The sequence below is a fragment of the Eschrichtius robustus genome, chromosome 19 (assembly GCF_028021215.1).
Source record: "Eschrichtius robustus isolate mEscRob2 chromosome 19, mEscRob2.pri, whole genome shotgun sequence".
Taxonomy (NCBI): Eukaryota; Metazoa; Chordata; class Mammalia; order Artiodactyla; family Eschrichtiidae; genus Eschrichtius; species Eschrichtius robustus.
In genome coordinates, this window is record NC_090842.1 from 69,596,985 (window position 1) to 69,613,501 (window position 16,517).

Consider the following 16,517-nt stretch of genomic DNA (forward strand, 5'->3'; position numbering starts at 1 on the left):
CAAAGTGATTAATAGGCTGTGAGGAGACAGAGGGCATCACTTGCACCAGGGCCTGGCATCCTCTCTCAGGTGGGGATCTCTGGTGGAGGATGACTGGAATAGATATATGAGGAGATGGATTGTGGGTTCTCAGAGGGAGAATGTTCAAGCTTTCATCTCTCCCCTTCATGACAGGGTGGTGTGACCTTTCCGGATGTTGCTGTGCGCTTCTCCTGGGGGGAGTGGAGGCTTCTTGATGAGGCTCAGAGACGCCTGTACCTCAGTGTGATGCTGGAGAGCTACGAACTTATATCCTCGCTGGGTAAGACCCTCACCCTCCCCAGTGACCTGGGCTAGGCTCTGTATCCTGCCTCACCCTCACCCCCCTTTCCGAAGGACGTGTTCTGTCCACCCATGTGGTGTAAGGACAGCTTGCTTCCCCAGTATTCTGTGTAGTTGTTGTGGTAGGTAGAAGGCTGGGGTATTTGCACTGTCATCTTTTCTCTCCTGCAGCCCCAGTCCTTGCTATTGTGTAAATTTATTAATTTATTTATTTATTTTTGGCTGCGTTGGGCCTTCGTTGCTTCATGCGGTCTTTCTCTAGTTGTGGCGAGCGGGAGCTACTCTTCGTTGTGGTGCTCGGGTTTCTCATTGCGGTGGCTTCTCTTGTGGCGGAGCATGGGCTCTAGGCACGTGGGCTTCAGTAGCTGTGGCGCACGGGCTTAGTTGCTCCACAGGATGTGGGATCTTCCTGGACCAGGGCTCGAACTCGTGTCCCCTGCATTGGCAGGCGGATTCTTAACCACTGCGTCACCAGTAAAGTCAGGCTTTTGGGATCTTAGTTCCCCGACCTGGGATTGAACCTGGGCCCTCGGAAGTGAGTGAGTGCACGGAGTCCTAACCACTGGACTGCCAGGGAATTCCCTTATGGCCATTTTAACAATACTAATTCTTCCAATCCATGAATATGGGATGTATTTTCATTTGTTTCCATCTCTAATTTCCTTTATTAGTGTTTTATGATTTTCATTGTACACATTTTTCTACTCCTAGGTTAACTTTCTTCCTAAGTATTTATTGGTCTTGATGCTATTACTGTGATTGCTTTCTTCGTTTCTTTCGAGATAGTCCATTGTTATTGTGCTGAAATGCGAGTGATTTTTGTATGTTGATTTTGTATCCTGCAGCTTTCTGATTTTGCTTATTCATTCTAACAGTTTGGTGGGAGAGTCTTTAAGGTCTTCTATACATAACGTCATGTCATCTGCAGAGAAGACTTTGCTGCTTCTTTTCAGATTTAAATGTCTGTTATTTCTTTTTGTTGCCTAATTGTTCTGTGTAGACTTTAGTACACTGTGGAATAAAAGTGATGAGAAAGTGACCGTCCTTGTCTTGTTCCTGATTTACAGAGAACAAGCTTTTAGCTTCTACCATGAATATGAAGTAGGCTGTGAGTTGCCACATTATATGGAGTGTATCATGGTGAAGTCCGTTCCTTCTGTACCGAATTTGTTGAGAGTTTATATCATGAAAAGATCATATGATTTTTATACTCCACTTGCTAGGGTGGTGGGGTATTGCATACGTTGATTTGTGTACCTTGAGGCATCCTTGCATCCCAAGGGTAAGTCAGACTTAATCAGGGTATATTATCTTTTTCTTGTGCTGTTGAATTTGGTTTGGTAGTATTTTATTGAGGATTTCTGCTTATGTGTTCATCATGAATGGTCTGCATTTTTCATGTAGTGTCCTTGGGTAGCAGGGTAATGCTGGCCTCATAAAATGAGTTCAGAGGTTGTTGATCCTATTCAATTTTTGGAAGTTTGTGGAGGATTGATGCTAATTCTTTTTAAATGTTTTCTAGAATTCACCAGTGAATGTATCTGGTCCTGGGATTTTCATCCCATTCATTTCTTTTTTTTTTTTTTCCGTGCCATCACTGGACCAACAGGGAATTCCCTCATGATTCAGTCTTGGTTGTTTGTTCATAGGACTGTATTCATTTCTTCTAGGTTATGCAGTTTGTTGGCATTTAACTCATCATAGTAGTCTCTAATGATTGTTTGCGTTTCTGTGTTATCAGTTGTAATGTGTCTTTAATTTCTGATTTTTTTTGCAAAATTAATTTTATTATTTTTTTACATCTTTATTGGAGTATAATTGCTTTACAATGGTGTGTTAGTTTCTGCTTTATAACAAAGTGAGTCAGCTATACAAATACATATATCCCCATATCTCCTCCCTCTTGCATCTCCCTCCCACCATCCCTATCCCACCTCTCTAGCTGGTCACAAAGTACCGAGCTGATCTCCCTGTGCTATGTGGCTGCTTCCCACTAGCTATCTATTTTACATTTGGTAGTGTATATATGTCCATGCCATTCTCTCACTTCGTCCCAGCTTACCCTTCCCACTCCCCATGTCCTTAAGTCCATTCTCTACATCTGTGTCTTTATTTCCTGTCCTGCCCCTGGGTTCTTCAGAATCTTTTTTTTTTTTTTAGATTCCATATATATGTGTTAGCGTACAGTATTTGTTTTTCTCTTTCTGACTTACTTTACTCTGTATGAGCGACTCTAGGTCCATCCACCTCACTACAAATAACTCAGTTTCGTTTCTTTTTATGGCTGAGTAATATTCCATTGTATATATGTGTCACATCTTTATCCATTCATCTGTCGATGGATACTGAGGTTGCTTCCACGTCCTGGCTATTGTAAATAGAGCTGCAATGAACATTGTGATACATGACTTTTTTTGAATTATGGTTTTCTCAAGGTATATGCCCAATAGTGGGATTGCTGGTTCGTATGGTAGTTCTATTTTTAGTTTTTTAAGGAGGCTCCATACTGTTCTCCATAATGGCTGTATCAATTTACATTCCCACCAACAGTGCAAGAGGGCTCCCTTTTCTCCACACCCTCTCCAGCATTTATTGTTTGTAGATTTTTTGATGATGGCCATTCTGACTGGTGTGAGGTGATACCTCACTGTAGTTTTTTTTTTAATTATTAATTAATTAATTATTTATTTATGACTGCATTGGGTTTTCGTTGCTGCATGTGGGCTTTCTCTAGTTGCGGCGAGTGGGGGCTACTCTTCGTTGTGGTGCGCGGGCTTCTCATTGCGGTGGTCTCTCTTGTTGTGGAGCACAGTCTCTAGGTGCACGGGCTTCAGTATTTGTGGCTCACGGGCTCTAGAGCGCAGGCTCAGTAGTTGTGGCGCACAGGCTTAGTTGCTCAGCGACATGTGGGATCTTCCCACACCAGGGCTCGAACCCGTGTCCCCTGCATTGGCAGGCAGATTCTTAACCACTGCACCACCAGGGAAGTCCCCTCATTGTAGTTTTGATTTGCATTTCTCTAATGATTAGTGACGTTGAACATCCTTTCTTGTGTTTGTTGGCAATCTGTATATCTTCTTTGGAGAAATGTCTGTTTAGATCTTCTGCCCACTTTTGGATTGGGTTGTTTGTTTTTTTGATATTGAGCTGCATGAGCTGCTTGTAAATTTTGGAGATTAATCCTTTGTCAGTTGCTTCATTTGCAAATACTTTCTCCCATTCTGAGGGTTGTCTTTTTGTCTTGTTTATGTTTTCCTTTGCTGTTCAAAAGCTTTTAAGTTTCATTAGGTCCCATTTGTTTATTTTTGTTTTTATTTCCATTTCTCTAGGAGGTGGGTCAAAAAGGATCTTGCTATGATTTATGTCATAGAGTGTTCTGCCTATGTTTTCCTCTAAGAGTTGTATCTGGCCTTACATTTAGGACTTAATCCATTTTGAGTTTATTTTTGTGTATGGTGTTAGGGAGTGTTCTAATTTCATTCTTTTACATGTAGCTGTCCTGTTTTCCCAGCACCACTTATTAAAGAGGCTGTCTTTTCTACATTGTATATTCTTGCCTCCTTTATCAAAAATAAGGTGACCATATGGGTGTGCGTTTATCTCTGGGCTTTCTTTCCTGTTCCATTGATCTATATTTCTGTTTTTGTGCCAGTACCATACTGTCTTGATTACTGTAGCTTTGTATTATAGTCTGAAATCCCAGAGCCTGATTCCTCCGGTTCCATTTTTCTTTCTCAAGATTGCTTTGGCTATTCGGGGTCTTTTGTGTTTCCATACAAATTGTGAAATTTTTTGTTCTAGTTCTGTGAGAAATGCCATTGGTAGTTTGACAGGGATTGCACTGAATCTGTAGATTGCTTTGGGTAGTATAGTCATTTTCACAATGTTGATTCTTCCAATCCAAGAACATGATATATCTCTCCATCTGTTTGTATCATCTTTAATTTCTTTCATCAGTGTCTTATAGTTTTCTGCATACAGGTCTTTTGTCTCCTTAGGTAGGTTTATTCCTAGGTATTTTATTCTTTTTGTTGCAGTGGTAACTGGAAGTGTTTCCTTAATTTCTCTTTCAGATTTTTCATCATTAGTGTATAGGAATGCAAGAGATTTCTGTGCATTAATTTTGTATCCTGCTACTCTACCAAATTCATGGATTAGCTCTAGTAGTTTTCTGGTAGCTTCTTTAGGATTCTCTTTGTATAGTATCATGTCATCTGCAAACAATGACAGCTTTACTTCTTCTTTTCCAATGTAGATTCCTTTTATTTCTTTTTCTTCTCTGACTGCTGTGGCTAGGACTTCCAAAACTATGTTGAATAACAGTGGCGAGAGTGGACATCCTTGTCTTGTTCCTGATCTTAGATGAAATGCTTTCAGTTTTTCACCATTGAGAATGATGTTTGCTATGGGTTTGTTGTATATGGCCTTTATTATGTTGAGGTAGGTTCCCTCTATGCCCACTTTCTGGAGAGTGTTTATCATAAATGGGTGTTGGTATTTTTTAGTCTTTTCTCTTTTTTCTTTGTGTACCTAATGGCTTGTCAATTATTTATCTTTTCAAAAATGAACTCCTTGTATTCTTTATCTTCTCTTTTTTCTAGTTTCTGGTTTCATTTATTGCTGCTCTGATATTTCTTATTTCCTTTCTTCAGGTAATGTTGGGTGTAATTTGTTCTTTCTTTAGTTCCTTGAGACATAAAGTTGTTTGAGGTCTTTCTTTTTCTAAATGTGAGCATTTATTGCTCTAAATTTTTCACTTTAAAAAAATATATATATCTTGAGACCTATTTTATTTGTTTATTTATTTTTTTGGCTGCGCCGCATGGCTTGCTTTCAAAATTTTCCATTTGTGATTGCTTTTTTTTAGGTGTATAGCAAAGTGATTTGGTTATAGATATATATGTATATATCTATATATATTTTTTCGATTCTTTTCCATTATAGTTGATTACAAGGTATTGAATATGGTTCCCTGTACTATACAGTAAATCCTTATTGTTTATTTTATATATGGTAGTGTCCATCTGTTAATCCCATACTCCTGATTTATCCCTCTCCCACTTCCCCCTTTGGTAACCATAAGTTTTATCTGTAAGTCTATGTCTGTTTTGTATGTAAAATTCATTTGTACTATTTTTTTAGATTCCACATGTAAGTGATATCACATATTTGTTTTTTTCTCTGATTTACCTGACTTAGTATGATAATCTCTAGGTTCATCCATGTTGCTGCAAATGGCATTATTTCTTTCTTTTTTAATGACTGAATAATATGTAATTGCCTTTTTTTTTTTTTTTCCTGCACTGCAAGGCTTGTGGGATCTTAGTTCCCTGACCAGGGATTGAACCCAGGCCCAAGCAGTGAAAGTGCTGAGTCCTAACCACTGGACCACCAGGGAATTCTCTGTAATTGCTTTTTTTTTTTCTTAACATTTATTTATTTATTTGGTTGTGCTGGGTCTTAGTTGCAGCATGCGGGCTCCTTAGTTGTGGCTCACTGCATTCTGAGTTGCTGCACTTGGGCTCCTTAGTTGTGGCATGTGAACTCTTGGTTGGAGCATGCATGTGGGATCTAGTTCCCTGACCAGAAATTCAATCTGGGCCCCCTGCATTGGGAGCATGGAGTGTTAACCACTGTGCCACAAGAGAAGACCCTGTAGTTGCTTTTTGACAGTTTTTTTTTTATATATATAAATTTATTTATTTATTTTTGGCTGTGTTGGGTCTTCGTTTCTGTGCGAGGGCTTTCTCTAGTTGTGGCGAGCGGGGGCCACTCTTCAGCGCGGTGCGTGGGCCTCTCACTATCGCGGCCTCTCTTGTTGCGGAGCACAGGCTCCAGACGTGCAGGCTCAGTAGTTGCGGCGCACGGGCTTAGTTGCTCTGCGGCATGTGGGATCTTCCCAGACCAGGGCTCCAACCCGTTTCCCCTGCATTAGCAGGCAGATTCTCAACCACTGCACCACCAGGGAAGCCCTTGACAGTTTTTTTATGTGCTTCAGTGAAGTTCCCTTTGATCGAACCTGTGAGTATCAGGACATCTACTCTTCTCCCTGGATTTAGAAAGTTTTCAACCATTGGTTCTTTAAATGTGCTTACTACCACTTTCTGTCTTATCTTTCAAGGGCTCTGAAAATACAAATAATGTTTTGCTTTATATTTCATAATCCGCATAGGCTTTCTTTACTTCATTCTTTTTCTTTTTTCTCCCCCTTACTGGGTAATTGAAACACCTGTTTTCATGTTCCTAGATTTTTACTTTTGCTTGATAAAATTGGCTGTTGATACTCTCTCCATTGTGCTTTGTTGTTTGTTTCATTGTATTTTTCAGCACCAAAATTTCTGTGGGCTCATTTGTTTGTTTGTTTGTTTTAAATGGGAGAGTGTCATCATTTTATTACACTTCATGCCCAACAAATGAAGTAATTTTACCAACAGGCTTCATGCCCAATAGATGAAAGTTATTTTACCAACTCAGAATTTTTGCATGTATATGAAATTTCCGTTTTATTGTACGGTTTTATATTAAACTAGTCAAAGCATTTCCTACATGTATTCCAGTATAGCTCTTTTGGAATGATTTTCATCAGTCCTAACATGTGAGTGTACCAAGGATCTTGAAAGTAAACAAACTTTCAAATGACTAACTTTTAGGTAAACAAGAAATAAAGTCATCAGATTATTGGGACTACTCTTTTTCAACAGGTATTTGTTGAAATGCCTCTTCTAATACAAAAATTTTATGTTTGAACATTCAGAACACAAAGGTAGAACAAAAGTACAATAAAAGAAACTTCTGCAGCTTAAGCCTATAGTCATAATTCTTTGACAGAAGCAATGCATCTTTCCTGCAATTTAAATGGGTCTTCATACTTTTGTTCTCTTCATCTGTATCTCTATTTGTGCCTTGCAGACCTGTTCATCTGTACCATTTTTCTAGATTCCACATATATGAGTTAATATATGATATTTGTATGGTCACAAAGGGAGGAAAGTGGGGGGGGGGGATGAATTAGGAGATTGGGATTGACATATATACACTAATATGTATAAAATAGATTAATAAGAACCTGCTGTATAAAAATTTTTTTTAAAAAGTGTCTTCAGTATTTCCATCTAGTTTCCATCTAGTCGAAAAATAGATGCCTAAGGCATATACTTCATATATATACCATTTTGGTTCTGGTTGCTTTCATTATTCTTGAAGATTTTAATACCCATACAAGTCTAAAGGTGTAAGAACACATAAATTATTCTGGTAATGGGTAAGAGCAGACTGTTAAAGCACAAGGTGGTTGTGCTATTTCATTCCTGTAGGAGGTTTTCTTTCAGAGACCGACTGCTGAAAAACCACTGCAGTAAGGACAGTCAGTGTAGAGACAGTCTTCTTTCCCACATGTTAGTTGACACCCTACTGGTATTAAGAGGATTTATTTGTTGTGTGTCTGTATGTATATGTATGTGTGTGATCACATATATAATGATCTGGTATTGCTCCATTTCTTCTTATTTTGATGTGTCTTCTTAGCTGCCTGTCGTATCACATTAAGAATCCCATAAATGGGTACAGATGAACCTATTTGCAGGGCAGGAATAGAGAGGTAGACGTAGAGAATGGACATGTGGACACTGAGGGGAAGGGGAGGGTGGGACGAATTGGGAGATTAGGATTGACATATATAGAATACATGCATAAAATAGATAGCTAGTGGGAACATGCTATAAAACACAGGAAGCTCAGCTCAGTGCTCTATGATGACCTAGGTGGGTGGGATGGAGGGGGTGGGAGGGAGGTCCAAGAGGGAGGGTATATAGGTATACATATAGCTGATTCACTTTATTGTACAGCAGAAACTAATACAACATTGTAAAGCAATTATACTCCAATAAAAAAAAGTAAAAAAATCCCATCAGTGATTTGATAGGCATTTCCCACATATTCATTTATCAATTCATCTGTTGATTCTTCACATCTGAGTGCCTTTTCGGAGAGTGGGCATGCTAGGAACTCCAGTATCATTGGTTGAAAGTGTGGGGTGATTTCTCCATCCTGTTGTTCCTCTCAGCCAACGTTCATGAGCCCAGTGGGTGCTGGAACCTATAGGCAACTGGATGAAGGTGCACCTGTCCCCTGCAGCTCTTAGGTTTGGCAACCAGGGACTGTCCCTCAGTGCATCCTCGGCCAGCCAATTTTGTTCTTTTTCATTTCTGTCTCTTTGTTGAGCAACTTGTTTTGTTTGTGTATTGTTTACCTTACTTTGTCGAATTGTCTATCTGTGTTTTGTTGTTGCTTCACTGAACTTTGTTCAAACAATAATTTTGAATTCTTTGACCATTTGTAGATCTCCATTTCCTTGGGTGTGGTTTCTGATAAATTATGGTATTTCTGTATTGGTTTCATGTTGCCTTGATTTTTTTGTGTTTCCTGTAGGCTTGCATTTATGTCTGCTGATTTGATGGTGTAGTAATTTTTTCCCTTCGCATTACAGTGTTGGTGGGGAAAGACCTCCACTGGTGGTGGGTGCAAGGTTGGGCTGTGGTCATTCAGGCTCTGGGGAAGGCCCAACTGTGTTGGTCTCTGTGCAGCTTCTTCACCTGAAGTCAGTGTCAGCAAAGATATCAGGAGTCCTCAATCAACCAGGCTGAGGGTGTCCAAAGTGGTGGAGAAGGCTGCTGAGGAATTCCTGATCTCTTTTTCTCCTATGGAGTACTTTGTGGGCAAGGGGATTCCTCTTGGTGCCCAGTCGGCTCTTGGGCACCCTTTTGGTTGTAGTGGCACTGGTGTCTAATATGTGGGTACCTGTTCATCCACAGAACCGGGGTGTTGTGTACAGGCACTTGTGGAGTGACAGTGGTACTGGGGTCTGGGTCATTGGATAGCCTTCAGCAGCCTTGGCTTTGGGTTTTTTAAATTATTATTTTATTTTATTTATTATTTTTGGCTGCCTTGGGTCTTCGTTGCTGTGGGCGGGCTTTCTCTAGTTGCGGTGAGCAGGGGCTACTCTTCGTTGCAGTGAGCAGGCTTCTCATTGTGGTGGCTTCTCTTGTTGTGGAGCACGGGCTCTAGGCGCACAGGCTTCAGTAGTTGTGGTACACGGGCTCCGTAGTTGTGGCTTGTGGGCTCTAGAGCGCAAGCTCAGTAGTTGTGGCACATGGGCTTAGTTGCTCCATGGCATGTGGGATCTTCCTGGATCAGGGCTTGAACCCGTGTCTCCTGCATTGGTAGGCAGATTCTTAACCACTGTGCCACCAGGGAAGCCCTTGGCTTTGGTTTGTGATGTGTGGCTATGCAGGGAGCAGCCATGGAGTCTGTGTCTGGCTGTACATGTAGACAGTGGCTGTGGGTCTGTGGATCTGGCTTCTCTATAGTGAAGTTGTCTCCAGTGCCTGAGACACCAGAGTACATGGTGTAGTTGTGGAGTCAGGGTCTGGAATGCGGACACACACAGCAGGCGCAGCACCTCTGGTTCCAGGACATGTACAGGGTTGGAGGGTGTGGCAGCCCTGATCCTGGATCGGCACAGCAGGTCCAACTGAGGGCTGGCCCAGTAGCTTCATACTCACCAGAGCATCCACTATGGCCATGGTTGTTGGATAACTCAGTGGTGAAAGCTCCAGTGTCCGCTGTAGAGCAGGCAACTGGGGTCTTCTGCAGCGCAGGCCACTTGGGACTGCAGTGGCACCCAACCTGTGGCTGATAGAGGTAGCCCAGTGATAGCCTGGCCTCCATTTCCTAGTCATCTCCAGATGTCTCTGCTAAGACAGTCTCTCCAGCGATCCTTTCTGTGTGCATACTCCTTTTTTTTATGCTCCACTCTGCTGTAGTGGGTTCTTAATTGGACTCTTGAGCCTTCCAGGGCTAATTAATTCCTTCATGGATAGCTGATTAGTTATTTCTCATTGGTGGTGAAGGGCGGTGTCTCCTATTCTACTGTTTTGTTGACGTCACTCACCTTGTACTCTTTCTTGGGTCTGCTGTGTGCTGAGTTGCTCTGGGACAGTGCTGGCCATTCACTTGTCCTTTTCCCTTCAGTGCTTGGTCCCAGGTAGTTGCATAGTTAGGGCTTAGGGCAAAGTAAGGTAAAGGACTCTTAGAAGAGTCCTTTGTGAATCATGGGATGGACATGGGTCTAGCCATGGCAAGGTGGGCTCAGAGTGGGCCTGATTCTGGTGAATTACAGCTGGGGAGAGTGTGACATAAGGGCCGTGTTAAGAATATACCAGGAACCTAGGGACTTCCCTGGTGGTGCAGTGGTTAAAAATCTGCCTGTCAATGCAGGGGACGCAGGTTTCAGCCCTGGTCCAGGAAGATCCCACATGCCACAGAGCAGCTAAGCCCGTGCGTCACAACTACTGAGTCTGCAGTCTAGAGCCCACGAGCCACAATTACTGAGCGTGTGCGCCACAACTACTGAAGCACATGTGCCTAGAGCCTGTGCTCCGCAACAAGAGAAGCCACCACAATGAGAAGCCTGCGCACCGCAACGAAGAGCAGCCTCCACTCACCGCAACTAGAGAAAAAGCCTGTGTGCAGCAATGAAGACCTAACGCAGCCAATCAATATATATATATATATATATATATATATACTCTTTAAAAAAAAAAAAAAGACTATACCAGGAACCTGTCCTTGTTCAATGAGAATTTTGGTGCCATTGCCAGTGGCCACACCACATTTCTACCTTTATTCCTCCACTTTTAACCTTTTGCCAACCTGTCAGTTCAACTACTTTGTCATTTCTACTGTGATTTCCAGCCCAGTGATAATCTCTACCTCTCTGGATTCCACATCTCACCCATTTCTCTCACCACCCTTTCTCTATTACTCTGTAACCTTGCTTTTCATATGTTCTGCTGTGAGGTGTGAACAAATGCTTAAATTGACCTCGAAAAGCACATAATCTCTTGTGATTGTGGTTTCACGGCCTTGATCACACCCTTCTACTGTGCTTCACATCAGCAGTAGAAAAGGTCCTGCAGGAAGCTGTGGTCAGAGAAACAAGCACTAGACCCTGCTTCTCTTCCTTACGTCACACCCTATTTTTGTATCCTTCCCCTGTTGAGGTCTCTACCATTTTCATATTGTAAGGACCCAGGAATGCACAGCAGCTGCTGCTTAAACTGATTTCCAACTCCCTGTCTTGAAAAGTATCGCATTTGCTTGAAAAGATTCAGTCTTAGATGAGACAGCTGCACATTTGTGGTGAGTTAACCCCCTCTCTATGGAGTCAATGTGTACTTCACAAGTGTTTCTTTGCATTCAGGTTGCTGCTGTGGAGCAGAAGGCGAGGAGACACCCTGTGAAGAAACTGTTCCTGTAGGAGTGTCACAGGCTGGGTCTCCTAAGGCAGCTCCATTTTCCCAGAAGACACACCCCTGTGAGATGTGTGGTCCAGTCTTGAGAGATATTTTCCAGTTGGCCGAGCATCAGGGAACACAACACAGCCATAAACTGTTGAGATGTGGGGCATGTGCAACAAAATTTTATATGCCTTTGAATAACATTGTACACAGGGCTTCATTTTTCAGGAGCCACAGATTCCAAGTGTCACAGAAGCCTCTTACTTCTAGGAAAATCCTGGCCAGCGTGGGACATCTGCAGCAACAGGCCACTCATACTGTGGAGAAGCCAAGCAAAATCACCCAGTGTGGGTCAACTTCACAAGGCAGGAAAAATCATCACACCTGGAGAGAATGCAAGAAAGCCCTCAGCCCCAAACACACACTTGTTCAGGACCGGTGTGTCTACACTGAAAGACAGTGTTTTGTGTGCAGTGAATGTGGGAAAACATTCAGGTACAAATCCACATTTGTTATGCACCTGAGAGTCCACACTAGAGAAAGGCTTCATGTGTTTAGCAGAAGTGACAAATCCTTTAGACAAAGCTCAACCATCAGTCAACATCAAAAAATTTATACTGGCTCAGGACAGGACAAGTGCAGCAAATGTGGGAAATCCTTAACTCACAAGTGTGTCGTCATTTATCCCCAGAGATTGCACAGTGGAGAAAACAGTTCTGTGTGCAGTGACTGTGCAAAGTCTTTTTCCCATAGCTCCGGGTTCATTCGACATAAGAGAGTTTTTTCTGGAGAAAGGTTTTATAAGTGTAGTGACTGTGTGAAATCTTTTACCTGTAGGTCTGCCCTCATTTATCATCAGAGATCTCACACAGGAGAAAGGCCTTATGAGTGCAGTGAATGTGGGAAGTCCTTTACCACTAATGGCACCCTCCGTTCTCATCAGAGATCTCACACAGGAGAAAGGCCTTATAAATGCAGTGAATGTGGGAAGTCTTTTACATCTACCGGTGCTTTCCAATATCATCAGAGAGTTCATTCTGGAGAAAGGCCTTATGAGTGCAGTGAATGTGGCAAATCTTTTATGTCTAGGTCTGCATTCATCTCTCATCATAGATATCACACAGGAGAAAGGCCTTATGAGTGCAATGAATGTGAGAAATCTTTTTTCTCTAGGCCTGCCCTCAGATATCATCAGAAATCTCACACAGGAGGAAGACCTTATGAGTGCAACGAATGTGGGAGATCTTTTACCACTAATTCTAACTTCCGTTATCATCAAAGAGTTCACACTGGAGAAAGGCCTTATGAGTGCAGTGAATGTGGGAAATCTTTTACCAGTACCTCTAACCTCCATTATCATCAAAGCACTCACACTGGAGAAAGGCCTTATGAGTGCAGTGAATGTGGGAAATCTTTTATTACTCCTGCTATTCTTCGTTACCATCAGAGAATTCATTCTAGTGAATGGCCTTATACGTGCAGTGAATGTGGGAAATCTTTTACCTCTAAATCCAACTTTTGTTATCATCAGGGGGTTCATTCTGGAAAAAGGCCTTATATGAGGTGCAGCAAATGCGTGAAATCCTTTACCAGTATCAGTGCCCTCCGTTATCATCAGAGAGTTCATTCTGGAGAGAGGCCTCATGAGTGCAGTGACTGTGGGAAATCTTTTATGTCTAGGTCTGCCCTCAGATGTCATCAGAGATCACACACAGGAGAAAGGCCTTATAAGTGCAGTGAATGTGGGAAGGCTTTTAAAACTAGCTCCAACCTCCATTATCATCAGAGAGTTCACACAGGAGAAAGGCCTTATGAGTGCAGTGAATGTGGGAAATCCTTTACCTCTATCAATGATCTGTGTAATCATTATAGATTTCATTCTGGAGAAAAGCCTTATAAGTGTAGCAAATGTGGGAAATCCTTTATCCTTAGGAATAGCTTCATTCAACACCAGAGAATTCACACAGGAGAAAGTCTTTATGGATGTAGTGAGTGTGGGAAATCTTTTCAGAGTAAGTGTAGGCTTATTGAACACCAGAGTATTCACACAGGAGAAAGGCCTTACAAATGCACCAAATGTGGGAAATCTTATACCACTAATTACCTCTTCCGTGTTCATCAGAGAAATCACACTGGAGAGAAGCCTTATGAGTGCAGTGAATGTGGGAAATCTTATACCGCTAGCTCCACCCTCCGTTATCATCGTAGAATTCATACTGGAGAAAGGCCTTACAAATGCACCAAATGTGGGAAATCTTATACCACTAATTACCTCCTCCGTGCACATCTGAGAAGTCACACTGGAGAGAAGCCTTATCAGTGCAGTGAATGTTTGAAATCCTTTACCAGGAACTCTAGCCTTCGTTATCATCGTAGAAATCATACTGGAGAAAGGCCTTACAAATGCACCAAATGTGGGAAATCTTATACCACTAATTACCTCCTCCGTGCACATCTGAGAAGTCACACTGGAGAGAAGCCTTATCAGTGCAGTGAATGTTGGAAATCCTTTACCAGGAACTCTAGCCTTCGTTATCATCGTAGAAATCATACTGGAGAAAGGCCTTACAAATGCACCAAATGTGGGAAATCTTATACCACTAATTACCTCCTCCGTGCACATCTGAGAAGTCACACTGGAGAGAAGCCTTACCAGTGCAGTGAATGTTGGAAATCCTTTACCAGCAACTCTAGCCTTCGTTATCATCGTAGAATTCATACTGGAGAAAGGCCTTACAAATGCACCAAATGTGGGAAATCTTTTATTACTAATTACCTCTTCCGTGTTCATCAGAGAAGTCACACTGGAGAGAAGCCTTATGAGTGCAGTGAATGTGGGAAATCTTATACCGCTAGCTCCACCCTCCGTTATCATCGTAGAATTCATACTGGAGAAAGGCCTTACAAATGCACCAAATGTGGGAAATCTTATACCGCTAATTACCTCCTCCGTGCACATCTGAGAAGTCACACTGGAGAGAAGCCTTATCCGTGCAGTGAATGTTGGAAATCCTTTGCCAGCAGCTCTAGCCTTCGTTATCATCAGAGTGCTCACAGTGGAGAAAGGCCTTATGAGTGCAGTGATTGTGGGAAATCATTTGTCCAAAGAAATATCCTCATTATACACCAGAGAGCTCACACTGGAGAAAGGCCTTATAAGTGCACTGAATGTGGTAAATCTTTTACTCGTAGCTCCAACCTCTATTATCATCAGAGAGTTCACAGTGGAGAAAGGCCTTTTAAGTGCAGTGAATGTGGGAAATCTTTTATTAACGCCTCCAAACTGCATTGTCATGAGAGAGGTCACACTGGAGAAAGGCCTTAAGAGTGCACTAAATGTGGGAAATCTTTTATGAGCAAATCCTTCTGATGATTGGAGAGTTTACATGAGAGAAAGGCATAGAAGTACAGGGAATGTGCAATTTCCTTGTTCAGTATAGGGGCAGTGGAGAAAACTGAGGGGCCATTGGTCTGAATTGAATCTCACCTCAAGTGCTTCTGAGGGCATGAATATTTTTCCCTTATTCAAATTGGATATTATAGGGTATTGAGGCACTGTTGAAGGGCGTGTATTCCCCAAGTCTACAGAGAACTATATTTCCGACCATTGGGTCTGGGGGAAACCATAATTGGTGCAGAAACTCCGGTTTAATAGGGAGTGGAGGACATTGCAGCCAACTGGATGGAATGTGCCTCTTCTAAAAGTGTATCCAGATTCTGTGACATTGACTGTGCAGGATCAGTTTATACACTGATTCTAGTGAATTTTACTTCAAGGTCCTTACTGCAGAGGCAGGAAAGAAAGAGAAAAGGGGATGTGGCTCTTGTGATCTAGGCAGCATGCCTGTTGACTCAGGTAGAAATGTACTTCATTGCTCTCCATATTTGCTACCACTGAGGGAAGACTGATCCCCAGAGGGCATAAGGAGAGAGTTGGTGGATTCAGTATACGGTTGCCAAACCTATTTTCCAAAAAGAGTGAGAAATACAGATTTTTTCATCTTGAGACAATTTTTAAAGCTATATTAAAGTATAATTCACATGTACTAAATTGCATATGTTTGAAGTATTACAAGTTAATAAGTTTTCACCTAGGTATGAACCTCGAAACCATCACCAGAGTTCTGATAATGCCCATATTTGCCTCATGTCCTATTATTATCTCTCCTTGCCCTTCCCACCTCTCCAGGTAATCATTGATGTACTTTCCCTTAGAATAGATACCTTTGCATTTTTTTGAATTTATCTGATTGGAATCAACTGTTTACTGGGTTTTTCTTCTGAATTCCTTTGTTTCATAATTATTTGAGATTCATCAGTGATATAAACGAATAGCTCATCTCTTTATTTTTTGATGAGTAGCATTCTTATCTGGATGTACCACTGTTAGTTTACCCATTCATCTTTTTATGGGCATTTAGGTTATTTCTAGGTTTTCACTCTTGAAAATAAAGCTGCTACAAACATTTGCATCAGTTCTTTATGTGGATTATGTTTCTTTTTTATTGATAACTGAGTGCAGTGTCTGAATCACTGGGTAGATGAACGTGTAACTCCTGATGAAATTAAGAAACTGGTCTAAAATGACTTCCCATTTTCATTCCCATCAAAACTGTAGGAGAGTTCCAGTTTCTCAACATCCATGCCAATCGTTAATGTCAGCCCTTTTAATAAGTGAGTAGTGCTATCTCAGTGAGGTTTTAATTGGTTTTAATTGCATTTCCCTAGAGATTTGTGATTTTGAGCATTTTTAAATGCTGTATATCTTATTTATTTATTTATTTATTTTTGGCTGCGTGGGTCTTTGTTGCTGCGTGCAGGCTTTCTCTAGTTGTGGCAAGCAAGGGCTACTCTTCGTTGTGGTGCATGGGCTTCTCATTGAGGTGGCTTCTCGTTGCG

General features: G+C 41.7%; 1 protein-coding gene across 2 annotated transcripts in view; it reads left to right on the forward strand.

Moving 5' to 3' along the window:
- LOC137753666 (zinc finger protein 585A-like) overlaps positions 1-15,949 on the forward strand; it is a 31,875-nt gene extending 15,926 nt beyond the window's left edge. For both annotated transcript variants that reach the window (XM_068528955.1, XM_068528956.1), the window contains 2 exons: positions 175-301; positions 11,582-15,949. In XM_068528955.1, coding sequence (XP_068385056.1) covers positions 175-301; positions 11,582-14,943 — 3,489 coding nt within the window. In that variant the 3' untranslated portion in view covers positions 14,944-15,949. The remainder of the gene's footprint in view (positions 1-174; positions 302-11,581) is intronic.
- The last annotated feature ends 568 nt before the right edge of the window (positions 15,950-16,517 follow it).